Source organism: Chiloscyllium plagiosum, unplaced genomic scaffold (genome assembly GCF_037043375.1).
Source record: "Chiloscyllium plagiosum isolate Xiang-an unplaced genomic scaffold, Cpla_swu_hap1 HiC_scaffold_5, whole genome shotgun sequence".
Classification (NCBI taxonomy): domain Eukaryota; kingdom Metazoa; phylum Chordata; class Chondrichthyes; order Orectolobiformes; family Hemiscylliidae; genus Chiloscyllium; species Chiloscyllium plagiosum.
The window spans coordinates 6,293,609-6,320,908 of NW_028270143.1; the positions used below are offsets into that span (position 1 = coordinate 6,293,609).

The 27,300-nt window shown below is 42.2% G+C and overlaps 1 protein-coding gene across 1 annotated transcript in view; it reads right to left on the reverse strand.

Annotated features, from left to right (window-relative positions):
• The window catches only part of chn2 (chimerin 2), a 363,855-nt gene that overhangs the window by 107,239 nt on the left and 229,316 nt on the right, over nucleotides 1-27,300 (reverse strand). The window contains exons 4-5 of the mRNA XM_043689521.2: nucleotides 26,145-26,176; nucleotides 22,849-22,962 (exon numbers count right to left, since the gene is read on the reverse strand). Of these exons, the coding sequence (XP_043545456.1) occupies nucleotides 22,849-22,962; nucleotides 26,145-26,176 (146 nt within the window). The remainder of the gene's footprint in view (nucleotides 1-22,848; nucleotides 22,963-26,144; nucleotides 26,177-27,300) is intronic.

The window sequence follows — 27,300 nt, forward strand, 5'->3', positions numbered from 1 at the left end:
TTACCTAAATTGATTCCATTTAGGTAGTAATCTGCCTTCCTGTTCTTGCCATCAAAGTGGATAACCATACATTTATCCACATTAAACTGCATCTGCCATGCATCTGACCACTCACCTAACCTGTCCAGGTCACCCTGTAATCTCCTAACATCCTCCTCACATTTCACCCTGCCACCCAGCTTAGTATCATCAGAAAATTTGCTAATGTTATTACTAACACCATCTTCTATATCATTAATATATATTGTAAAAAGCTGCGGTCCCAGCACTGATCCCTGCAGTACCCCACTGGTCACTGCCTGCCATTCCAAAATGGAGCCGTTTATCACTACTCTTTGTTTCCTGTCAGCCAACCAAATTTCAATCCAAGTTAGTACTTTGCCCCCAATACCATGCGCCCTAATTTTGCTCATTAACCTCCTATGTGGGACTTTATCAAAGGCTTTGAAAGTCCAGATACACTACATCTACTGGATCTCCCTTGTCCATCTTCAGAGTTACATCCTCAAAAATAATTCTGACAAGGCACATTGCTTTCGCTACGTTGCCCATTCAGCTGTTTCTTGACATGGATGCAACCAAGTTTATTTTACACTGCCATATACAAGCACAGGGATTTCAGAAGGTTCAGAATATTCCAGAAGATTTGTAGAAGCCATTCTAAAGAACAGCCAATTCACAGAGGAAACCCAATAAGATCATTAGGCACATAATGGCCTCAATGTTAAGCAGAAAGAGAGTGAAAGAGACACCCTCAACACACTGGAGAGGAAAGCCCTAGAAGGACTCAGGAGGGGCAAAGACATTGTAATCCTACCAGTGGACAAAGGGCACAGGACCGTCATACTGAACAGAGCACAATACATAGAGAAAGCGAACACACTACTTACACTTACCAACAGATGGCGACAGACCAAATACCACAACTGGAAAACTGCATCAGAGTTACCCTGAGAAATCTACACAAGACGAGAGAATATAACAAGATGGATTTCCAAAAAAATGATGCCAAAGGGATCCAAAAAACCCTGCTTCAATGGACTTCCCAAGGTACACAATCCAGGGGCCCCCATCAGGCCCATAGTTTCACTCCCAGAACACCAGCATGCAGACTAGCTAAAGAACTGCATCAAAGACTAAAACACCTAGTGGACAACTCAAACCACTCCATCCACTCTGCCAAAGAATTCCTGAACTTCACCAAGGACACAAAAATAGATGAGCACGAGATTATGGTCTCTTTCAACCTGACAGCACTATTCACCTCCATAGACATCACCTTAGCTAAGGACACACTTGCCTCATTACTCAAAAGGACCAGGAAATCAGGCAGCCTACAGCACCAAAACCATCAGCAAAGACAACACCTTCAAACTACTCTCTGTGCCTCATGACCCATTTCATCTTCAATGGCCAGGTACACAAACAAATCAGCAGACTAACCACCGATATCAGGACTGATAGCAGACGCTGTCAGGCAAGGATTAGAATGGACAGCACTGCCCACTATCCAGCCTAAACTGTGGATCTCCTATGTAGACGACACCTTTGTGATTAGCAATGATCACATCTGGAAGAAACCTATCAAACTCATAAACAACATCCTTACCGGCATAAAATTCACCAAGGAAGAGAACAATAACTGACTCTCCTTCCTGGATGTACTGGTCAAACGCAAGGCCAATAGTGAGCTCCACACCAGCATATACAGGAAAGCCAGCCACACAGACCAAGTACCGAAGTACAACAGCAACCATCCCACAAATGCAGCTGCATCAGAACACTGTTCAAGTGAGCCATAACTGCGCAAAGCAGAAGAACGCCAACACAATGTCTTCCAAAACAACAAGCTACCAAAAACGTGTAGTCCGCCGGTACATACATGACAGACCACAATAGGAAGTCACAACATGGCTGGGCACATTGCCATACATTAAGAACATATCAGAAATGGCCACCAAACTACTCCAACCCCTAGGTATCATGGTAGCCCACAAACAAACTACCACACTACGACAGCTAGAAACAGGTATAAAGGATCCCATACCCACAACCAACAGGACCAATGTTACACACAAAATACTATGTAAAGACTGCCAAAAGCACTACATAGAGCAAACAGAAAGGAAATTAGTACCAGGGTACATGATCACCAACTAGCCACCATGAGACATGACTAGCTATCACTTGTATCCATACAAATGGACAATGAAGGACACCAATTCGACTGGGACAACACATCCATCCTAGGACAAGCCAAACAAACAGGGACATGCATGGGAATTCTTGGAAGCCTGGCACTCAACCTGGAAGTGCATTAACAAACACGTAGAGTTAGACCCAATATAACAACCGCTAAGAAACTGAACCAGCAACAAAACTGGAAATGACACCGCCAACCCCAGCAGACCCAGACACATAAATAGCAAGCGGGACAGAACACCAGTGCTTCACCAGAGGCACACTGATGATGTTACCTAGTATGGTGACGAAGGGTCTGCAAACAAACTTACCAGCTCAGCTAGCAAGTCAATAACCTCACTTCAGAAGGCAACTGAGGAAGATCAAAAATGTCGTACTTCTGCATGAAGTTGATTGCAAACACCTCAGTTTTATCTGGTTTCTGTCAAAATGGAAGAGGTCTTTTTGTGAATTTTCCTCTCCTCATTAGATGCTCATGCATGACTGCACATGAAAGACTGGACTTGTTCTATTAGCCATGGAGATTACAGAGCTCTACCTACATCAAGCTGCACTTCTTTTTAGTCGGCTGTAGTCCTATGTTACACCCTCACTAGGTTAGTCGTTCATATTCAATACCTTTCGTGCTGCTCCTAGCATGCTTTTTTTGTACCCTCACTGAACTAGAGTTAATAAGCTTGATGGTGACAGAGATGTGAGGAAAATGGTGGATCGCATGGGTTCAGATTATAATTATGTATAATACTGCTACTATTAACAGCCCACGCTACCTCATGAGCTGCCAGTTTGGCACCGAATCTATTTCGTTTGGCACACAGTCCAATAATTCTCACTTTGAAACCAGAACTGGACCCAAATGTGTTGGGTTGCTCATTCCTACCAACGCTTCCATGAACCAGTGAACCTACAGCAGGATGATGTCTTGACATTGGTTCTCTTATTGTCTACCCCAAAACCAGCTCGACAGCTATGCCTTACAGGGCTCAAAGTCAGTAGTAGCAAAGACCATTAGAAACACTGGGAGGTGATAAGAATGGTATTGTCACTGGACTAGCAACCGAGAGATTCATATAAAACTTTGGAAACCTGAATTAGAAGCCATGGTTGAATTTGAATTCATTTTTCAAAATCTGGATTTAAAAGTCTAATGATGACCATGAAATCATTGTTGATAGCCTGAATGAAAAACACGTCTGATCTGGTTCACTAATGTGTGCTTAACAGAAGGAAATCTGCCACCCTTATCTGGTCGTGCCTATATGTGACTCCAGATCCACCTGAATATGGTTGTCTCCGCCGGCTGAAATGGCCAACCTGGCCACTCACGTGTCAAAACGTGAGGTGCTGGAAAAGCACAGCAGGTCAGCAGCATCTGAAAAGTAGAAGAGTCGATATTGCAGGCATAAGCCCTTCATCAGGAATGAGCAGTCCTTTCTGCAAGGTGGAATAAGAAGATAAATACAGTTCAGACCACACAGCATTGACCAAGGCATCAGGAACAACAGCAAACGCAGCCCTGCTATCCCTGCAAAGTCATCCTTATCAACATTCGCAGCCAGTGCCAAATTTGGACAGCTGTCTCACCGACCTTTCAACCAACAGCTCGATACAGTCACACTCACAGAAGTGTATCTTACACACAAGACACTGTCATTACTATCCCTGGACATATCCATAAAAAATGGTGACAACTCAGTGGTAGTCCCATGCAAAACAATGGAGGATAGCCTCAATGTGAAGGCAAGACTTGGTCTCCACAAGGACTGTGTGGAGCAGACAGTACAGAGGTTGCTATACTGATATTTCATCTGGTGGCCTGAGACTTCATAGGGTCCTGAGTTAATGTTGGTCGCTCCCAAAGAAACTCATTCTTTTGAATATTTTGAATATGTCTAGCAATTTAAGGTCATCCATGTGCCACGGTGGGGCATCAGCTTTAGGAGAATTGAATTCAAATGCAATCTGAAACCTCATGCCCTAGCAACCCCATTCCACCAAGCCATCAAACTAGGGGATCACTGTTCGATGAACAGCACAGGACATGCATGGAGCTGTAACCAATTCAATTTACTCCATGCAATGTTAAGAAACAGTTGAAGACATTGGATACTGCAAAAGCTGTGGACCCTGATAATTTTACTGAAGACGTACGCTCCAAAACTTGCAAAACCTCCAGATAAGGTGTTCCAGTATGGCTACAACACTGGCATCTACCCAACGACGTGTAAACTGTCCAGGTATGTCCTATAGAAAAGCAGGACAAACCTTAAACCAGTCAATTACCACCCTATCAGTTTACTCTCAGCCGTCAGTGAAGTGATGGAAGGGGTCATAAACATTGTTTTCAAGCAGCGCTTGCTTAGCAATAATCTGATCGCTGATGTTCAGTTTGGATTCCCTCAGGGCCACTCAGCTCCAGACCGCACTCCAGCTTTGATGCTAAAATGCAGAAAAGAATCAAATTCCAGAGGTGAGGCGAGACCTTCTGCTGTTGATATCAAGATCATATTTGATCAGGCAAGGATACAAGGAGCCCTTGTAAAACTGGAGTTAACGTGAATTGGGGAAAATCTCCCTGCTGGCACAAAGTAATAAGATTGTCAACACTGGAGGTCAGTCATCTCAGCAATAGCTCATCACTGCAGAAGTTCCTCAGGGAGGTGTCCAATGCTCAACCATTTTCAGCTGCTTTGGAAGGTCGGAAGTGGGATGTTCACTGATAATTGCATAATTTTCAGTATCATGTGTGATTCCTCAAATATGGAATCCAAAATGTCCAAATTCAGCAAGATTGGATTGATAAGTAAAATTCATGCTACACAAGTGCCGGACACTGATCGTCTCCAACAAGAGAGATTCTAATCGCCATCCCTTGATAATCAATGACATTAGCATCACTGAATCGCTTGCTACCAACATTCTGGGGGGGGGGGGGGGGGAAGTTACTATTCACTAGAACCTGAACTAGACTAGTCACATCAATATTATTCTGGATCAGTGGTGCTGGAAGAGCACAGCAATTCAGGCAGCATCCGAGGACAGGCAAAATTGACGTTTCGGGCAAAAGCCCTTCATCATGAAGGGCTTTTGCCCGAAACGTCGATTTTGCCTGTCCTCGGATGCTGCCTGAATTGCTGTGCTCTTCCAGCACCACTGATCCAGAATCTGGTTTCCAGCATCTGCAGTCATTGTTTTTACCTAGTCACATCAATATTACAGCTGTAAAAGCAGGTGAGAGGATAGGAATTCTGCAGGAGTAACTCATCTCCTGCCTGAACAAGACAAATCAGCAGGGTGATGGAATACTCCTCACTTGTCTGGATGAGAACGTTTCCCTCCAGTGTGTATAATTTACAAGATGTGCTGCAGCCAGTGAAGCCTACGTTCCCAAATTAATAAAAATGGATGAACATTAAGGCTCCTATCCAGAGTATACTCTATGCTCTCAACACTTCTCACTATAGTTTCAGTAATTGAAAGAAGGGAAAACATGATAATAAAGAAAAGGCTAAAAATTACTTGCTGATGTTTGGCCTGAAGTCATGAGAATCTTGTGTCTATGTTCAAGGACTTTCAGGGCCAATCCTACAGCCACCCAGATTATCAGTCGAGGCCCTGGAATTACCAGTCCAATAACATTATCATTAAACTATGTTATCTGAAGGTAGATTAGAACTAGCAGGTGTGAGATAAGGATAATGGAACAGTATATTGATCATAAAAGCTTGCTGCTAAGGGATAATAAAATAATTCTAGGATCATGTTCCCAACAGAAAAGCTAGTTAAAATTGAAAACCTAAAGTAGAAATGGGACGTAAGGAAAATTAATGAGGCAGCAACATTAACGCTATGAACTTGCATTTATAAACACCAAACAATGTATTAGTATATCAATTGCACTGAAGCAGTGCATACTGTGTCAAGGTTTCTTCATAACTGACTGGTTTCAGTACCTTTTAATAAAACTGTTAATTTCAGTCCAGAGTTGGTTTTTAAACTGATGATTTCTGGACAGATATAAAAATAATTTAAAAGGCTACTATATAGTGCTGGCCTTTATTTCAACAGGACATAGTACAAAGGGATGAATGTTATTCGATAGCTGCGAAGAATTTGGTCAGACCCCCACGTAGATCTTTGCATTCATTTCAGGTACCGTTCTTCAGGAAGGATACAGGAAGGTCTTTCAGAGGTGTAACATGGATTCACCTGAATGATCCAATGGGTAAAAGGCTTAAATGCTGAGGGCAGGTGGTTACAAAGGGTCAGCTTCAATTTCCTTGAATATTGCAGATAAAGGAGTGATCTAAATGAGATAGAGTCATAGAGTCATAGAGATGTACAGCATGGAAACAGACCCTTCGGTCCAACCCGTCCATGCCGACCAGATATCCCAACCCAATCTAGTCCCACCTGCCAGCACCCGGCCCATATCCCTCCAAACACTTCCTTATATACACATGCAAATGCCTCTTAAATGTTGCAATTGTACCAGCCTCCACCACATCCTCTGGCAGCTCATTCCATACACGTACCACCCCCTGCGTGAAAAAGTTGCTCCTTAGGTCTCTTTTATATCTTTCCCCTCTCACCCTAAACCTATGCCCTCTAGTTCTGGACTCCCCGACCCCAATGAAAAGACTTGGCCTATTTATCCTATCCAAGCCCCTCATAATTTTGTAAACCTCTATAAGGTCACCTCTCAGCCTCCGACACTCCAGGGAAAACAGCTCCAGCCTGTTCAGCCTCTCCCTGTAGCTCAGATCTTCCAACCCTGGCAACATCCTTGTAAATCTTTTCTGAACCCTTTCAAGTTTCACAACATCTTTCCGATAGGAAGGAGACCAGAATTGCACGCAGCGTTCCAACAGTGGCTTAACCGATGTCCTGTACAGCCGCAACATGACCTCCCAACTCCTGTACTCAATATTCTGACCAATAAAGGAAAGCATACCAAACGCCTTCTTCACTATCCTATCTACCTGCGATTCCACTTTCAAGGAGCTATGAACCTGCACTCCAAGGTCTCTTAGTTCAGCAACACTCCCTAGGACCTTAACATTAAGTGTATAAGTCCTGCTAAGATTTGCTTTCCCAAAATGCAGCACCTCACATTTATCTGAATTCAACTCCATCTGCCACTTCTCAGCCCATTGGCCTATCTGGTCCAGATCCTGTTGTAATCTGAGGTAACCCTCTTCGCTATCCACTACACCTCCAATTTTGGTGTCATCTGCAAACTTACTAAATGTACCTGTTATGCTCACATCCAAATCATTTATGTAAATGACAAAAAGTAGAGGGCCCAGCACCGATCCTTGTGGCACTTACACTGGTCACAGGCCTCCAGTCTGAAAAACAACCTTCCACCACCACCCTCTGTCTTCTACCTTTGAGCCAGTTCTGTATCCAAATGGCTAGTTCTCCCTGTATTCCATGAGATCTAATATTGCTAATCAGTCTCCCATGGGAAACCTTGTCGAACGCCTTACTGAAGTCCATATAGATCACATCTATTGCTCTGTCCTCATTAATCCTCTTTGTTACTTCATCAAAAAACTCAATCAAGTTTGTGAGACATTATTTCCCACGCACAAAGCCATGTTGACTATCCCTAATCAGTCCTTGCCTTTCCAAATGCATGTACATCCTGTCCCACAGGATTCCTTCCAACAACTTGCCCACCACCAAGGTCAGACTCACTGGTCTATAATTCCCTGGCTTGTCATTACCACCCTTCTTAAACAGTGGCACCACGTTTGCCAACCTCCAGTCTTCCGGCACCTCACCTGTGACTATCGATGATACAAATATCTCAGCAAGAGGCCCAGCAATCACTTCTCTAGCTTCCCAGAGTTCTCAGGTATACCTGATCAGGTCCTGGGGATTTATGCACCTTTACCCATTTCAAGACATCCAGCACTTCCTCCTCTGTAATCTGGAGATTTTGCAAGATGTCACCATCTATTTCTCTACAGTCTATATCTTCCATATCCTTTTCCACAGTAAATACTGATGCATAACTGAAGGATTTCATTGGTTAGACATATTATTTCCGCATATGAAAGAGTCATTAAAACGGGGCATGGGCTTAAAGTTAAACCGCAGTTTTCAGAGATGTCAGTCATCACTTCATTATACAAACAGTGCTCAAGTCTGATACTATTCCCCCAAAATGTTGTTACAGCTGGGCGTTTGAAATTTTCAAGTTTAATGTTGATAAATTTTGCTAAGCATTTGTACTAGGGGTTTTGGAACCATGCCAGGGTAAACAGAATTAAGATATCAGTCAGTCATAGTCTAATGGGGATGGGGAATGGGGGGTGCTGCTCTGCAAAGGGTCAGTGCTGTTGATAGCAGAATAGACTTAAGGAGCTGAATGGCTTGCTATCCTTAAAATATATGGAGATTTGAAACAAACAGAATAGAATATTGGGAGAAAATGAGGACTGCAGATGCTGGAGATCAGAGCTGAAAAATGGGTCGCTGGAAAAGCACAGCAGGTTACGCCCGAAACGTTGATTCTCCTGCTCCTTGGATGCTGCCTGATCTGCTGCGCTTTTCCAGCAACACATTTTTCAGAATAGAATATTGTGCAAACTAGAAAATTAGAGCATGTATCTTGACACATATTAAGCCAATAGAAACCAACATATATCAAAACTCATTAAAAATTGAAGGTTTAACATTGCATTGTGTTACTGAGTAATGTTGGGGAGATTTCACTGGGGTGTTTAATGTAGGGCTAGGGAGGGTGACATTAGTTCTGCAACAGACACTTCTAGTTCCAGCCCTGAAATGGTTAACAACAGCCAAGCGAGCTGCTGCTGGCGACTGCATGACTACCTGGCTGGAGCTTGTAAGGGATATGCATAATGTTAATTAAATCTTGGAGCCTGTAAATACCAGCCAGTATCAATTGCCCCATCGAAACTCGGGACTAATAAAGAAACCGATCGGAATCTGTAACTGTTAGACAAGTGTGAATTGCTCTATCGGAACCTGTAACTGTTAAGTGTGAATGGCTCTATTTAAGTCTAAAGTTGATAAGTGTAATTGTCAATTTAGTTAAACTGAAACTATTGAAAATGGCTAGCCTGTCAGATGCATAGTAATTCCTTGAAACAATGAACTATTGAATACGGGATCGGAACCGCTCCCGGGGATGGCTGAGCCATTGTCAAGCACAGCAGGAGCTGGACAGGCACTTCGATGCGGCCAATAGGAGGACGGATCCCCAGCGCGCGCAGATGAATGGACCAATGGGGAAGGTGAACTGACTGGGGACTCCAGGCAGCGCGAAGTATAATTGTGTCAAGTTTGAACGAGAAGGGAGAACGCCTTCTCCAACGAATGCATGCTTATAGATCCGTTGTACCAGTTAAGATTCTGTGAATAAACGGCTGTCTGCGTCTAACCATAGTTGCCAGTGTGAGTCTCTCCTTCTGAAAGAACACGCAAAGACGGGACCCCGCGGGTCTGTCTTAACAGTAGGCACAAGTGAATTGATATATTTAGAGCTTTAGGCACAGAAATACTTAAAAAAAAGCAGCAAGCATTACTAATAAATTAAGAAATTAACCAGAAGCAGTGTACTAAGAGATTCATAGAGGAATTGACACATCAAAACAACATCAGTTGAAGCATTGAGTGCAAATCAACAGATTAATGGAGTAATGAATATGCTGAAAAATAATATGAGCAGCAGGTACAAACAAACCAATAAATTACTGGAATGGCAAATACCAATAAACAATTCACCAAACATTCCAAAAAATCAGTTAAAATCAGATATTTTAGTGACTAAGAGCAAAAATAACAATTTTTGAGCAAATAATTTTAATAATTGATTAGATCATAAACAAATTTTAAGATAGCGGCAGGAAAACAACGTGGATTGTGGTGACAGGAATTTTCAATGGTCAAGGTGAAATTAAAACACTGAGTTATGAGGAAATGGTAGTGTGGTGGTAATGTCACTAGACTAGTAACCCAGGGACATAGACAGGACACAGGCTCAAATTCCTCCACAGCAGACAGTAGAATTTAAATTCAATTTATAAAACTGGCATGTAGTTTTAGTAAAGATGCATTATGAATCTATCTAGTTCTCTAGTGTTCTTCAGGGAAGGAAATCTGCCATTCATATCTTGTCTGGCCTACATCTGACTCCAGATCCACAGCAATGTGCTGGAGCCTTCAATGGCCACGCAACTGACTCGGACCAAGCAAAAGTAGGGTTAAGCAAAAAAATGCTGACTTTGTCCAGCAATTTTCCTATCTCATTAAAAAGGAAAAAAAAGTAAATATTTTACATCAAGACGGTCAATTTTGTAAATATTAATTGTATCCTGATGTGATATATAGACATATACATATGTAACATAGAGCTGCATGTCCATTTTTAATGCACTGAAGCCAAATTTTAATGTGGACATTTCAACAATATGTTAAGGTCTACATTTTGCTATTTTGGGGGAAATCTAATTTTCATAAATCTCATGAATCCTGTGAAAACTTCCTTTGGTCTTTTTGCAGGTCAGGAGAGTCAAGTGCACCTGCCTATCTGAGGTTGGATTCCCAATTTATAGAGTGAATGAAGTAACATAGCTGGGTTCCACCAGGGCTGCCCAGCTCCTGACTTCATTACAGCATTTGTTCAAACATAAACATGGAGAGATAATCTAGAGGAGGGTGGGGGTGGGGAGAAAGTAGCATAGAGTAGAATAGGTGACTGCCTTTATTCCTGATGAAGGGCTTTTGCCCGAAACGTCGATTTTGCCTGTCCTCGGATGCTGCCTGAATTGCTGTGCTCTTCCAGCACCACTGATCCAGAATGACCATCAAGAGACAATCTAACCACCTCCCCAAGACATTCAGTGGCACTACCATCACCATGCTGGGAATTACCAGAAACTCAATTTGACCAGCCGTATACAGTGTCTCCAAGAGCAGGTTAGGAATACTGCATGAAGTAACTCACCTCCTGACTCCCGAAAGCCCATCCACAGTCTATAAGGTACAAGTCAGGGGTGTGATGGAATACTCCCCACTTGCTTGGATGAATGCTGCTCCAACACTCAAGAAGCGTGACATCACCCAGAATAAAGCAGCCCACTTGATTGGCGCCATACACACAAGCATCCACTCCCTCCACCACTGATGCTCAGTCGCAGCAGTATGTACTATGTACAAGGTGTACTGCTAATATCACCAAAGATCCTTAGAAAGCACCTTCCAAACCCACAACCAACACCCTCTAGAAGGACAAGGACAGCAGGTACATGAGAACACCACCATCTGCACCATCATGACTTGGAAATGTAACACTGTTCCTTCACTGTCACTGGGTCAAATTCCTGAAATTCCCTCCCAAGCAGTATTATGGATCTATCTACAGAGCATGGGCTGCAGCAGTACAAGGCAGTAGCTCACCACCACCTTCTCAGGGGCTACTAGGGATGGGCAAAAGTTGCTGTCACAGCTAGTCACACCCAGGTCTGACATGTGAATTTTACAAATCAGAATCCCTCCTTGAAAGCATTTTCATTTGGTATTTTGGAGTTCTGGAAGTCAATTTGGAAAGTTCATGAAGGAGATGGACAACCTGCTGGCACCTCTGATATATTCTGAAAGGTAAGTTTTAAGTATTTTGTCATCGTTAAATGTCACCATCAGGTGTTATATTGTAAATATAGTTGTGTTTTTAGTGCAGTGGTCTGTCATAGGGAGCTGTCCTTTAAAGGAAAACTGACTACATTGACTAGCCTCACGTATTTGTTCACAGTTACATGTTTAGAATGCTTGAGTTCTGACTGCCAAAGCAAATCCTCTTTGTCAAGCTCAAGTGAGATGCTCCAATGATAGGAGGACCAAGGAAGCACTTCAATGACTCCCATGTGATGTACTTCATGGAATACAACTGCAGTGATTGGAACCAGGCGGATCTTGTTGACTACATGATCCTTGATTGGGGTTACTAACATAGGTCAATCAGGAAGCCAATATAAACAGGGGATTGTTCTTTCACATAGGCACTGACCCCACTTAGCTCTGCCTGGCACTTGTTTTCTGACCACTTGGGTGTTTCTTGGAAAATGCTGAATAAAGTTATCTTGCACATTGTGCTTTAACTGAAAAAAAAATAAACAGGGGATTTAGAATCTACTCCACCGGGGACTGACTCAGAGCTGGCTGGCCACAGCCAGTGTACTGAGCACAAATAAATAAAGGATAACTTGGTGATGGGATACCGGCCTCTGTGCACTTATTTCAGTGGTGACAGGAGAAAACAGTGTATGTTTGTGCGCGTGCAGGTGTAGGGGTGTGTGTCTGCAGGTGTAGGGGGTGTGGGTGTATAGGTGTAGGGGGTGTGGGTGTATAGGTGTAGGGGGTGTGGGTGTATAGGTGTAGGGGGTGTGGAGGTGTAGGCGTGTGGGGGTGTAGGCGTGGGGGGGGGTGTAGGCGTGGGGGGGGGTGTAGGCGTGGGAGGGGTGTAGGCGTGGGGGGGGTGTAGGCGTGGGGGGGGTGTAGGCGTGGGGGGGGTGTAGGCGTGGGGGGGGTGTAGGCGTGTGGGCGTGTGGGCGTGTGGGGATGTGGGGGTGTGGGGGTGTGGGGGGTGTGGGGGGTGTGGGGGTGTGGGGGTGTGGGGGGTGTGGGGGGTGTGGGGGGTGTGGGGGTGTAGGCGTGTTGGGGGTGTAGGCGTGTGGGGGGTGTGGGGGTGTAGGCGTGGGGGGGTGTGGGGGTGTAGGCGTGGGGGGGGTGTGGGGGTGTAGGCGTGGGGGGGGTGTGGGGGTGTGGGGGTGTAGGCGTGGGGGGGGTGTGGGGGTGTGGGGGTGTAGGCGTGGGGGGGGTGTGGGGGTGTAGGCGTGGGGGGGGTGTGGGGGTGTAGGCGTGGGGGGGGTGTGGGGGTGTAGGCGTGGGGGGGTGTGGGGGTGTAGGCGTGGGGGGGGTGTGGGGGTGTAGGCGTGGGGGGGGTGTGGGGGTGTAGGCGTGGGGGGGTGTGGGGGTGTGGGGGTGTAGGCGTGGGGGGGGTGTGGGGGTGTAGGCGTGGGGGGGGTGTGGGGGTGTAGGCGTGGGGGGGGTGTGGGGGTGTAGGCGTGGGGGGGGTGTGGGGGTGTAGGCGTGGGGGGGGGCGTGGGGGGGGTGTGGGGGTGTAGGCGTGGGGGGGGTGTGGGGGTGTAAGCGTGGGGGGGTGTGAGTGTGTAGGCGTGGGGGGTGTGAGTGTGTAGGCGTGGGGGGATGGGTGTGTAGGTGTGGGGGGGTGTGGGTGTAGGTGTATGGGGTGTAGGGGGGTGGGTGTGTCGGTGTAGGGGTGTACGTGTGTGTGTAGATGTAGGTTTGTGTGGGTGTAGGTTTGTAGGGGTGTGTGTGTGTAGGTGTAGGTTTGCAGGTGTGTGTGTAGGTGTAGGTTTGCAGGGGTGTGTGTAGGTGTAGGGGTGTAGGTGTAGTGGTGTGTGTGTGTAAGTGTGTAAGTTTGTAGGGGTGTGTGTGTAGGTGTAGGGGTGTGTGTGTAGGTGTAGGGGTGTGTGTGTAGGTTTAGGGGTGTGTAGGTTTAGGGGTGTGTAGGTTTAGGGGTGTGTAGGTGTAGGGGTGTACAGGTGTAGGGGTGTACAGGTGTAGGGGTGTAAATGTGCGTGTAGGTGTAGGTTTGTAGGGGGTGTGTGTAGGTGTAGGTGTGTGTAGGTGTAGTGGTGTGTGTGTGTAAGTGTGTAAGTTTGTAGGGGTGTGTGTATAGGTGTAGGGGTGTGTGTGTAGTTGTAGGGGTGTGTGTGTAGTTGTAGGGGTGTGTGTGTAGGTATAGGGGTGTGTGTGTAGGTGTAGGGGTGTGTGTGTGTAGGTGTAGGGGTGTGTGTGTGTAGGTGTAGGGGTGTGTGTGTGTAGGTGTAGGGGTGTGTGTGTAGGTGTAGGGGTGTGTAGGTGTAGGGGTGTGTAGGTGTGTGTAGGTGTGTAGGGGTGTGTGTGGGTGTAGGGGTGTGTGTGTGTGTGTGTAGGTGTAGGTGTATGTAGGTGTGTGTATGTAGGTGTGTGTGTGTGTGTGTATGTAGGTGTGTGTGTGTGTGTATGTATGTAGGGGTGAAATATCAGCATGTAAGCACATACCTCCAAGCTAGAAAAATCATTTAATTCAGAGGATGAAGTTCGGTGCCGTAACCATGGAGGTGACCCTGCATGGGTATGAGGCGAGGTCAGGTCCCGTGACATACAAAGTCCACGCAGGTGAGGCAGTCCTGAACAAACATGTAGATCACCTAAAAGTTGTTACCTCGCAAACAAAAAGAAACAGGAGCAAAACACACCTGCCACCTCAGAAAAGTCAGAAGGCCTGACAGAAACTACAGGTTCTCCCCCTCTGTCTCATGTCTGATAAAACCATGATGAATGCAGCCTCAATACTGTTAGATTAGATTAGATTCCCTACAGTGTGGAAACAGGCCCTTCGGCCTAACAAGTCCACATTGACCCTCCGAAGAGTAACCCACCCAGTCCATTTCCCTCTGACTAATGCACCTAACACTTTGGGCAATTAAGCATGGCCAATTCACCTGACCTGCACATCTTTGGACTGTGGGAAGAAACCGGAGCACCCGGAGGAAACCCACGCAGACACGGGGAGAATGTGCAAACTCCACACAGACAGTCGCCCGAGGCTGGAAACGAACCTGGGACCGTGGTGCTGTGAGGCAGCAGTGCTAACCACTGAGACTGTTACTGCTAGAAGAAGAGCAAGAACCTCTCCCAAGATGAACCGGATGCACGGGCTCAGCTATGGTACAGTCCGTGTCAGAGTCTGAATCAGAGGAATTGGATCTGGGGTGAAAATGTCGCAGGAAAAGCAACAAGAGGAAGACTGGGCCTACCTCCTGGTCTTTTAGGGGGTAAAGGAGGGGGCAGTGTTGGTTTGGAAATGTACTGATCAGAATCAGGTGGATCTTGCTGACTACAACATCCTTGATTTGGATTGTTAACCTGGACTAAGCAAGAAGCCCTGGCTCACCAATATAAACAAGGAATCGCTTGCACTCCCTTTTTGATTTCCTTAAAGACCTACTCCTCTGCTTTTGGTTGCACTTCTGTCCCATTCTCCTGATCTTTGGGCACCCGGTGCAGAAGGGGGAGGGCAGGTCTGAAGACTCCTCGTGGGTCTGCTCCTGGGCCTGGCCAAACTGGCCACGAACAAGTCCAAGCAGCAGGCCATGGAGGGGGTCGTTAGGGCCGACTGCCTGCGTCTCTTCCGCGGTAACGTTAGAGCCCGGGTGTCTCTAGAGAAGGAGCACGCGGTGTCCACCAACACCCTGGAGTTGTTCAGGGAGAGGTGGGCGCCGCAGGGACTGGAGTGCATTATTTCCCCATCCAACTCTATTTTGATTTAATCCCTGCCCTCCCCTTCACTGTTTGATCACGCAGCATTGCCCTTTGATGTGAAGGGCACTGCTTGTCATTGGCCACTTGGGTGTTTCCTTCCTTCCTGGTGGTGAAAATTGAATAAAGATTTATACACCTGTTCTCTTTCACTGTGTCTCACACCTGCACAGGCACAATATGTATGCTGGGGAAAGAAAAAATTATATGTAAACAGGGAATTTACAATCTTCTCAGCTCAGGGACTGACTCGGACCTGGGTCCACCAATTCTCCTGCTCCTCAGATGCTGCATAACCTGATGTGCTTTTCCAGCATCACACTGTCGACCCTGGCTGACCACAGCCAGAGTACCACACACAAGCAAGTAAAAGGCAACTTGGTAACAGGATGCCAGCCTCTGTGCAGTTATTTCAGCAACTTAGATGTCAAACCCTCAGAGAGTCTCACTCAGAAGAAACCACCATGCAGGAACCTCTTGTATGAACGGACACCATTCTTTGAGAACACCTGTCAGCAACAGGAATTATGGAAAAGGAACGAGGGAAAGAAATGCCAGCAATCTTTAGGCCATAGACTAATTTCACCTCCTGGGGAAAAAACTGACGAACATTTGGTTGGAGATGTGGCTCCTGGATCAGACTCATCAAGGATCTACAAACTCCAGGACCAGTGACACATAACTTCTTCAGTGGACAAATCAAACTCAGTGAGCGATTGCTGGTGCCAATTTGTTACACGTATTGATGCACTTGTTTTTCCCAATGTGGATGGCACCAAACGATTATTATATCTCTTGTAGGCTTGTGCTTTCATCTTTTCTACTCCAATTTAAATTGGCTGACTAATTTTTTAAAACCGTTTCGACACTTTACAAAAAATATCACCATCTATTCCCTTTATTATCAAGTACTCTTCTTTGAAATTGATAAAAACGTCTTTTATTGCTCTATTCCCACAGAACAGTTTCAAGTGATAGTGCATTTCAGCACAATAAATGTTGCATTAATCTGAAAATAAACAACAGCTTCTTTAAGTCACAATAACAGATCTTCCCTTTCATGTGGTTTCTGGTTTGTTGAGACAAGTTAGTAGGATTAGCAGCATTGCAATTGTTTTTCCACACAGCATGAGCTCAGTATCACTCATGTAAAGGAGGCGTGTGTTAGATAACTCCCACCTGTAAAATCTTGCTTACACAACCTTTGCTGAATGCACTTACTACAATGTAAATAATATATTGGATAAATGTAAAAAAGAACACGAGCTATAATTTCTTGATATCACTTCCACTACCCATTATTTGTATTTAAAGCACCATACTAAACTTTCAACAATATCATGACTTTTTTGTGTGGGGTCGAACTGAATAAATAATAAGAGTCATCTAAAAATAATCACAGAAATGTTCATAACCAAATAGTCTAAAGATCATTAACTGAAAACCAAGATCGTCTCTGTATTTTAAAAAATTGCTGTTTTAACATTCAGTCGGTTCAAAAGAGATTCACTCGGCTGAATGACTGATTGGAAAGGTTAACTTAACAAGACATATATCAAACTAAACAGGTCAGACCTTTATTCATTAGAGATTAGGATAATGAGGGGTAATCTTATTGAAACAAAATTGTTTTGAAGATGTGGGTATATGGTACCTTTAAGAGAGTTAAAAGCTAGCAGAACTACCTGACAAAGCACCAAGTATTCTGAATAAGGTAACAATGTAACACTTGGTCAAAAGCTAGATTAGCTGATTGCCTGGAAACAACAAAACAGATTTGAATTAGGCCAATCAGTTTAAATCATACCCCGAAAAATACCAAATTCCAGTCAAGTTTGAATTGAGTATATTGACAATCTTAAAAGCCAATGACACAATCCGATGCTTTGGAGATATAAGACCGGGGAAAATTGAACAGTTGGGAGGAGAACTGGCAAGCCAGTAACATCTGCAGACTGCCCGGAGAATAGCTCTCGTAAAGGTACCTTTATCGATCCGTGACCTGTGAAGCATAATGCCCAAGAAGAAGAAAAGATGACACAGGAAGATCAAAACAGAAGATTTGACAGCTGGCTGGTTTTGAAAACTTGAATTTTTGGTAAATCTTAATTGGGAGGTTTTATCGGACTAGTATTATAGAAGGGAAGGTAAAAGATAGGTTAAAGGAAGGAGTTGTAAATAGTTGTTAGTCAATTATTCTCTGTTATATTTTAAGAAATAAAATTGTTAATTTCTACTTTGAATAGTTCTTAGCTTCTCAAATTTTCACAGATTACTGTACGGGATATATCTTTTCTGTGTTGTTGGTTTAAATTAAGCAGGAGGGTTTATTCCGTGTCATGACAAAATTCTGAGGGGCTTGTTGAGAAGTTATTTCCTAGAAGGGATATCGTGAACTAGGGAACATATTATAGAATGTGACACTCATTTAAAACTGAAACATAAAGGAAATTCTTCTCCCAGAGAGTTCTGAATGTCTGGAATTCTGTGGAGGTTACGTCACTGAAGGTAATTGAAGAGAAGTTGATAGACATTTTTTGAAATGTTGGGGAGTGGAGGATTAAGAGGAGGTGGCACAGAAGAAGAGTTGAGCCTGGGCCAGATCGGCCATGATCTTACTGAATGGTGGTTGAGGCTTGAGGGGCTGGATGATCAACTCCTATTCTCATGCTATTCTGAAAGTGAATAATATACAATGTGGTGTGCATTAGCTGAACAGCATTACTGGTGTGTATGGAACTATCCTTGCCAAAACAATCTCACTCACATCATTAAACTGAGATGTTCTCCCCACTGAGAAGCGTTTGCAGTCCTGCTGTCATCCTGATTGTCCAACAATATGGTTCTCAGTCAGTAATGTGTTTGTTTAATCCTTTCCTCAGGCCTCTAGCACGGAAGTCCAGTTTATCATAATCATTTCCATCTTATGGAGATGAACTTTCAAGCTCAGTGGAGGAAAAGGGTATTGTTATGTTTTAATAGCTTCCTTTATCTATTTCTTTCACTAAGGCAGTCACTCTCTGCTGGAGCTCCACTGCCCTCTGTCTTCTGTTTGCAACCTCCCTTTTCCTTCGGTACTGTTATCACTCTGTTCTATAAGCCCTACTCAGTTTAAACCATACATTCGCTATCGACTCTCTGTTTGCAAATAGTAGGTAATTATATTTTGGCTGGACCCCATTCAAAGCACTATTCAACTTTGGTCCTCTCATCTGATGATATCGCCATGGTGTGTATCAGGCTGCTTAAATGACATTTGGTACCGAATGAACAGAAATATTTTCAATTTAAATAGTGCAAGGACTGAAGCCATTATTTTAGTCCTCAATTCAAACTCTATTCCCTAGCTGCTGACTCCCTCCCTCTTCCTGGCAAAAAACACCTGTTTGCATTCTGTGTGTCATATATAAAACAAGGTAAGCTTCTATATTCATAATCTCTAACACTACTAACTCATACAAACACCCAATTTCACACATCTCAGCCCATTGGCTGCTGAACTGCTCATTCATGTATTTTTAACCTCTACATTTGGTTGTTTGAACAAAATCCTGGCTGAACTACACTCCTGAATCACATTCCACCCTCTGAAAACTGGAGATCACCCAATGCTAGTCCCTGTGTTTTAGGGATTAGATTCCATTTTCTAACGCACAGTCGAGTGTCTTGGGACATTTTAAGTTAACTGAGTTATTGCTGTTATTGGATGACAGAGGCTTTACTAAAGAGGGCCACAAACATGATTCCTACTTACAGTTGTAATTACTCAGACAAGCTTAGAAAGCTAGGTACATTTAGTCTAGCAATGCATAAACTTTGAGGTACTTATTACAGTTTAAATGCCTTGATTTACTAATTGTGGAATTGCTAAACTCCAGTTAAAGCCTTGCATTGTAGATTTGCTAAATTGTGCCTGACTGGTTCTGGTATTTATGCCCTCCCTACTGATCTTTCAACTTGATGGTGATGGTGAATTGAGGAATACATCATGAAATGTGGTTACAAATTGTGTTGGTGTGCAATTCTGCTGATACTCAGGAACAGGTTTCATGGATGCCCACTTCTAGGTTGGTAAATCTCTTCTCAGTCCATTCCAATGAGCATGGCAGGCAAGACACATTACCTGAGTAAAGAGGCTTTCACTGCGAAAAAAAAATTTTGTTTTCAGAAGACGTTACTTTATTAAGTATATTAATTCCCAGCTCGGTCGGCAACAGGTAGTTTGTGAGCAGAAGACCACTAACTTATGCAAAGTGATAAGCATCAAGAAAGTGTCCAGTTTATCCACAATAACACAATCAAGCTGTTCTTTCTGCAGGTATCGAAGTCCTCTATTCAGAATGCGCTCACAAATAATGATCAGATGAAAGATTGACACTGCTGACAGCCCAATTGTGAACAGTACAGGACAAGTTAACACATAAAGGAAACTTAACTCCACAAACTTAATAATGCTAGTGCTCAGCCTCTGTGTGTAAAAGACAAGATTGAAACACTTGCACCCATCTTGTGCCAGAATGTGGAGTGGATGATTCATCTCAGTCTCCCTCTGGTGTTCTCACCACTACTAATGCCAGTCTTCAACTAAGATAATTCACTCCCCATAATATAACAAAAAGCTGAGCAGACTGGATACAAAGGCAACGGACTCGAACATCATCCTGACAGTAGTGAAGATTTATGCTTCAGAACTAACCAGGCCTCTAGCCAAGCTGTTCCAGAAAAGCTGCTAAACTAATGTTCAACAATATGGAAAATTGCTCGGGTATTCCCTGTTCAGAACAAATTCTCTGACCAATTACTGCTCCATTAGTCTACATTTAATTAACATAAAAATGGTGTGAGGTGTGTTGACAATGCTATTGAGTGACATTTAATCAACAATAACCTGTTCATAGGTATTCCATTGCATTTTGTGAAGACCTTATTATAACTTTAGGCAGAAGTGAGGACTGCAGAGATTAGAGTTGAGAGTGTGGTGCTGGAAAAGCACAGCAGGTCAGGTTTTCCTGCTCCTCGGATGCTGCCTGACCTGCTGTGCTTTTCCAGCACCACACTCTTGACTCATTAATAACTTTACCCAAGTACAGACAATTGAGGCAAATCGTAGTGGTGAGATGAGAGTGACTTCCTTTGATATCAAAGGAATATTTCATTAAGTGTAGTATCAAGGAGCCCAGATAGAACTGAAATCAATGTGAATTGGGGAGGTCTTTCCACTGCCTGGATTCTTATTTAACAGCTTCCCAGCATTGCTATTTTCTAATCAACTGCTCAGAGGTATTAATACACACCTCTCATTCAAGTGGGGCTTGAACCTGGGCGTCCTGCTCCACAGTTTGGAAATTGCCACTGCATCACGAGAGCCTCCTTAATTTCTCAGGGTAGGTATTTCCAACCAATCTGTTGGAAGATGTTATTACATCCCCTGGAGCGGGTACAATGTGAACCAGGGACTCCTGTCTCAGGAACAAGTACACCACCACTGCATCACAGAGCTCTCATTTCTCAGGATAGTGTCCTGGGTTCAACCACCTTCAGTTGCTTCATTAATTACCTCCACTCCTCTCTAAGTTCAAAAGTGGGGATATTTCTAATGTTATAGTTTCTAATTCCATTCACAGTATCTCAGATAACGAAGCAGTCTGTTCTCAACAAAGCAAACCCAGGACAACATCCAAGCTAAGTCGCAATTAACATTCATGCTGCACAGGCGCCAAATAATGACTATCTCCAACAGAGGGTCTGACAAACTTCCTTTGATATTTATCAGCACTGCCAGGACCAAATCTCCCCTCAACAACTCTCTGGCAATTGCTAATTATCAGAAAAACAACTGAACCAGCCTAACTGTGGTACAAGAGGAGACTGGAGGCAGGGTACTCTGCAGCAATTAATTCACTTTCTGACTTTCCAAGTATTTCCATGATCTGCAAGGCACTAGGGATGTCAGGTGTGTGATGAAGTACACAAGGCCTTGCCTGGGACACTGACATCCAATGAACAAATATTGCGAACAAAAACAAACTTCCCTTACTAGTTGGCGTAAAATACAAGTGAGAACCGATGGTTGGTATTCAGCAGGGTATTTCTTATACCTGCAGCTAAGAGGCTCCTTGGGGGTCTGAGGTTAAAGTTGTATATGTCCAAGGTCATGGTTGCTATACAGTCCAACCCTGTGCCTCTGCTGCTACTGAGTATATCTTGGACAGGACATACGCACGAATAATCATGGAGCAACCTGGCTAACTGAATAAAACTATATTGCTTGACTAGTAATGGAAGAGGTCTACCAATTTGGATACAAGTCTCCAAAGTTTGTTGAGAAAGCCAGTCCACAGTCAACAGGAACGACTCTTGCACCTGTGTGACACATTTATAATTGACAACAGGCCTCCTCAATACCTTTAATAATTTGCTAGTAACAAATGACTGTTTTACAAGGTCACCTCAACAGACAGGGACAGTCAGTGTGGAATGGAATCACAAGTAGGAGTTGTCATCAAACTAGTTAGGTTTTTACAATAAAATGGAAACTTTAATGATAATTTTGCCCTAATGCCATGTCACACATGATCATATTTATTCAATTCAGTTTAAACTTTACATAGTGGATTTGTACTTTAGGAATAGAGCCATGTATTAATTTATTTCCTTAATGCAGATACTGGGTTGAACATAGTGAAATCAGACCTAACAGATATATCCAGTGTGCTGTGTGGAATACAAGAACTAACAAAATCTTGTAGCAATAATAACATCAGATGAGTAAAGTTGAAAGTTCTGTTGCCTTAATGCACAATTCTAATATTATTACTCTATGAAGAGTGGCTCATAATTGGACATATACCATAATTCTGTCATGTTTCTGTACTCCATTTGAATTTGCAAGCAAAACAAGACCTTAAGGCCATAGACTAATCTACAGCTATAAATGGTTTGAGCATTCTGAAACTCATTTTAAATTGTAGAGCATGCTTTACATGTGATCTTGTGCTTTTTGCTGCATAGAAGAGCTGAGCCAAGGTGACCTGACTGATACTTGAAGACTCATAGAAATATTCACAGGAAAGGGAGGATATGAAACAGCAAAAACTCAAGACAGTTGGACTCCTATAGGAATCAAAACTCAACAGTGAGAATCATCTAAAATTTCTATTTTTCTTATTCTAGATCAATGGATCCAGAAATAAAAAGAGGGTCAATGTTTGTTACATCTTAAATAAAAAAAAGCAAGTTCAACATAATTTATTCAGTTCATCGACATCAGGAGCAGGTATGTACCTCAGAGCCAATGTGTTGCTACCAGGCTGACGCTGGCTCTCCCTAATGAGATAAGCTCCCTCAACACCACCAAGCAGTTCATCAGCTTGCTCTCGTGATATCATCCCATGGAACCTAAGAAAAGAAAATACTGCAAAAATCACAAAAGTGACAAAGAAATTAAGGTACCACAAATAGATGGGGAAATAAAAAATGTTAACTGTGGCAGGTTTGACATTCTGCTGAATAAAAAACCCTCTTCCAAAACAATTTCCAAAAAGAGCAGTAATGGAACAACCGAGTCATTTTACCACAGGCTCCCACGAGATGAGATCACAGAACACAAGTAACATGATAGCTATGTAACCATTTCACTTTGTAATTTTGTTTACAAATTTGGAATTAATATTGTTGTTTTCTATAGAAACAAAAGTCCTTGAACTATTTTCCAAAAACTTTTTTTTATAATAAATCCAAACTTGATCTTATTAAGCGACAAACCACAATATATCACTTGCTTGAGAATTAACAAATCTGCCCATTTCGATCAATTTTGCCAATTGTAATTTTATTGATAGTTGAAAAGCAAAAGAACAGTACAGCAAAACATGGTCAATAAAGACAATTTGATCTAAGATCCACATGTTGGAACCATACTGATCGGCTACCTGTTTTGATGATTAATTGTATAAATAATCATTCGGTATTAAAACTATTTAGAGAATACAACAGACCATGCCTCTGACTACTGAAATTTTTTACTAATTATTATTATATAAAAGATGCATGATTATCTGATAAATACATACTCAAATTCCAATCATGATATTATTCAAATAATTCAATTTGAACTTACTCTCTATATACAATGGGATCTAAAAACATTTTTTTAAATTTAAAAATGTGGCATTTCAGTAATGGCTATTATTACAGTTTGTAGCATAATCCAGGGTGATAAAAATCTATAAGGTAACCTTCAAGCTTGAATTACTATCAACTAATTACAAGCCTCAATGTTAATTATATAAAAACAGCTGAAGGACAGTGGTGTGGTGTGGCCCCAAGTTACAGTGCAGAGTATGCCATGCAGAAATCTTGAAAAATACAGATGCACTTTATTTATTCATATAAATCCACCCTGAATATGGAGTTAGCAAATTTTCAGCATTCATTCATAATCTACAGAAAAATGAATAGTCATGCATCAAGGAGCTGAAACTGTACTCCAGTTAATTTGTAGCAATCAACTAGAATAACATTTGCAAACATTTCACTGGGCTAGAAGAAAACAACTGTGATAAATAAAACGTTAACCATCACAAGTGCCTGATCTGTAGACAGGTGAAGTTATGGATTTTCCCTACTCTACAGAAGTAACTTATCTGAAACGCAGAAGCTTTGGAATGGGAAGAAAAAAAGACAGGATTTTCTTTTTAAAAAAAAGAACAAGAAAGAAAAGCAATCTCAAGCTTGCATTAATGTCACTGGCTATCACATTTTATTTGGCAAAGCTAACTGTCTTTGAAATTTTGCCTGGGAGAAGTTGAACTGTCATCTAATACTTATACAGGCCTTTCCTGCAGACAATTTAGTGATTCCAAATTTAATTCTCGGAGAAATTTAAATGTGCTTAGCTAATTGTTACAGTATAGTATTTAAGGTAAGTTGCCAGTCACTGAACATCATACTGTAACAACAAATTCACACCATTTATACATAATTTCGCCATATTAATTTAGTCACATTACAGTCGTTATGTACCAGCATTGAGTCTCGGTGACAGAACTGGCTGCAAAGAAAACAAAACAGTGATGGACAAGATATGGCCAGAACATCAGTTGGAGAGGGAAGAGGGAATTGAGAAATCAGATGGAGAAATAGTTACGAGAAATTGAAGTTATGACGGGCACCATAAAAGATTGGTGACAAGTTTGATTAGCAAAACCGATGAAAAGTGAAAGAAATATTACCAGGGAGAAAAGAACCTGGAAAAATAAACTTGATGGCAGATTGAAAACAAAAAGAATGATAAAAAGAAAAGATAGATTTGTTAAAGAAGTGGAAACAGTCAGGTCTCCAAGAAGAAAAAAAAGTCAGTATAATACTTAGCTGAAGGAAGTAAGTGAACACCCCTGGCAGAACCTATGGGTGGCAGGGGATGGAAATGTGGAAACAGAAATTGAGGAGTAGTTTAGCTCCATCCGAGTAACTGAAAGAAGTGCACCGAGGCTTTTCTGTAACAGAAAAATATTGCTAAAACTGAAAAGCACAATCAACAAAACAATTGAGAGAATGGTCTTGTTACACAGTCCAGAAACTTGAGCAACTTCAGGAAAAGAGGAACAAAGGTTACTAATGATAGGTAAATATGAAAATGCACATGTGGACAAATAAGAAAGGACAAGATCAGGGATTACTACTTTAGAAGGTCAGTGAAGATTGTGGGGACATTGAAGGAAGTAGCTGGAAAAAACTGAAATCATGTGGTCACTCATTGCCAAAAGGGATGGGAAAATGGTGAGGCAAGTGATGGATATTGAACTGCCAGAAAGGAGAGCAGGAAGACCCAAGTGCAGATAGAAAGTGGCAGTGATGAAAGACAAACAGGATTGGAAGTGGAACGAATAACTGACACAAGGAGTTGGAGGCAGATGATCAATCAGCAACCCGAAGTAAAATGATAGGAACTGAAAGAAGACCGTAGCTATTAAAGCACTCATTAAAGCAGTGACAAGAAAATTATTGTTCTTTTCTCTCTAAATAATTTGATAACACAAGGAAATTTACAAGCATAGGTTTCCATTTTGGAGAAAACTAGAGAATTCATTTCTTTTGTGATAACAATTAAACAGCATTCGTAAGTGATTCTTCAGAACAGTACTTCAGAAACATGTTGCTTGTGTCAAGTAACAGCTAAAATTGAAGATATTCTTGGGTTTGCTAAAATATAACTTAAAGGGAACACTCAAATTTATTACTGTTTGTCTTATTCATCCCTGGTATCAGGACATTATTGTGTGTTATCATATAGAAATGTACTCTGCTGCAATGTGGTATCAAAATTATTTCTCGTGTGCCATGGTACAAGATTGCTTTATATGTCACAATATTGATAAAGAATGCAAATTTCAAATCATCATCCCACTGTAAGCCACCATACATTAGAAACTAAAATACAATCATGCATAAACCATGTAAATACATTACTCTTCAGCATAACTGCTTTTCTAACAACAATCTGATCTACAGTTCTTCTTGCTCTGTTATTTGCAAAACACAGTCTAAAATATTAACAAAAATTAAAATGATTTACGTACTCTCTTCCATAGTACTTTGGCCTGTTTTCAACCTGTAAACCAAAGAAAATTGTTAGCAACGTATACATATATTAGTCCTTGCAGAGCAAGTGATCTGAAAGATAAGTAAGGAATTTGCTACCTAACCTACCAGAAATATTCTCAAACAATTTAAATACTGTATGCTTACAAAAGTACTTCAAAGTCAAAACATTATACACATCTCGTAAATGGCAATCCTCAAATATTAATTTTATTCTCTAATATGGAAGATGGCCCTACTTTATCCATTTATGTCTGATATTGTACAATATATACTTCGACCACAAGTTAAGTGCTAGAAAAACGCAGGAACCCACAATTTGTTTTCAAGCAAATTTTAATACTGCCCTGGACTGATAGTTGGTCTTGGAATCAGATCTAGAGTAGACAAACTGGAATTATATTCCCACTTTAGCATCTGTGAAATGCAGGGTGTGATGCAGGCCATAACATTCTAGAAATCCTTGCTTAAGATCCTTTTCTTTCAGATACACTTGAAACTTACCCTACCCCTTTCTCCAAGCTTTTAGTTATTTGTGTCAATGTCTCCTTCTTTGACTTGTTGACAATTTTGTTTTTGTAAGGCACCTTGTGTCAGTTTATGATATTCAAATGCACTACACTAATGCAAGTTGTTGTTGACCTGTACAAAGCACTTTGGGCTACTTGAGAATACGACATTTCTGCGAAATGGCTCTGCTTTAAATATATTTTGCTAAATGAATTGCTGAGGATTCACCTCATACATTAATACATTTACAGGTATGAATTTTGTTACCAACCAAATGTTACCAGATCACTAGATTCCGAAAATAAGAAAGAATTTGCATTTATGTATATGCATCATCTTAACAAGTCGCCTAGGATATCCTGAAGTGCTAATGCATACAACTCATACACAGGAAAAACCTCCCAAACAGCAAATGAAATGCATAAATACTTAATCTCTGAATTTGTTGAAAGAGGGGTGGTAGTAAGCTCGAAAAGAAAGCAATGACAAGCAGATCTAAATCGTGATCCTCAACATATGATATATCCAGAATAGAAAATAGCCATTATCACAACACTAGAAAGAACATTTGAATGTGTCAGACGATTACTTCCAGCACAGCATGACCATTGTTACTGCTCAACT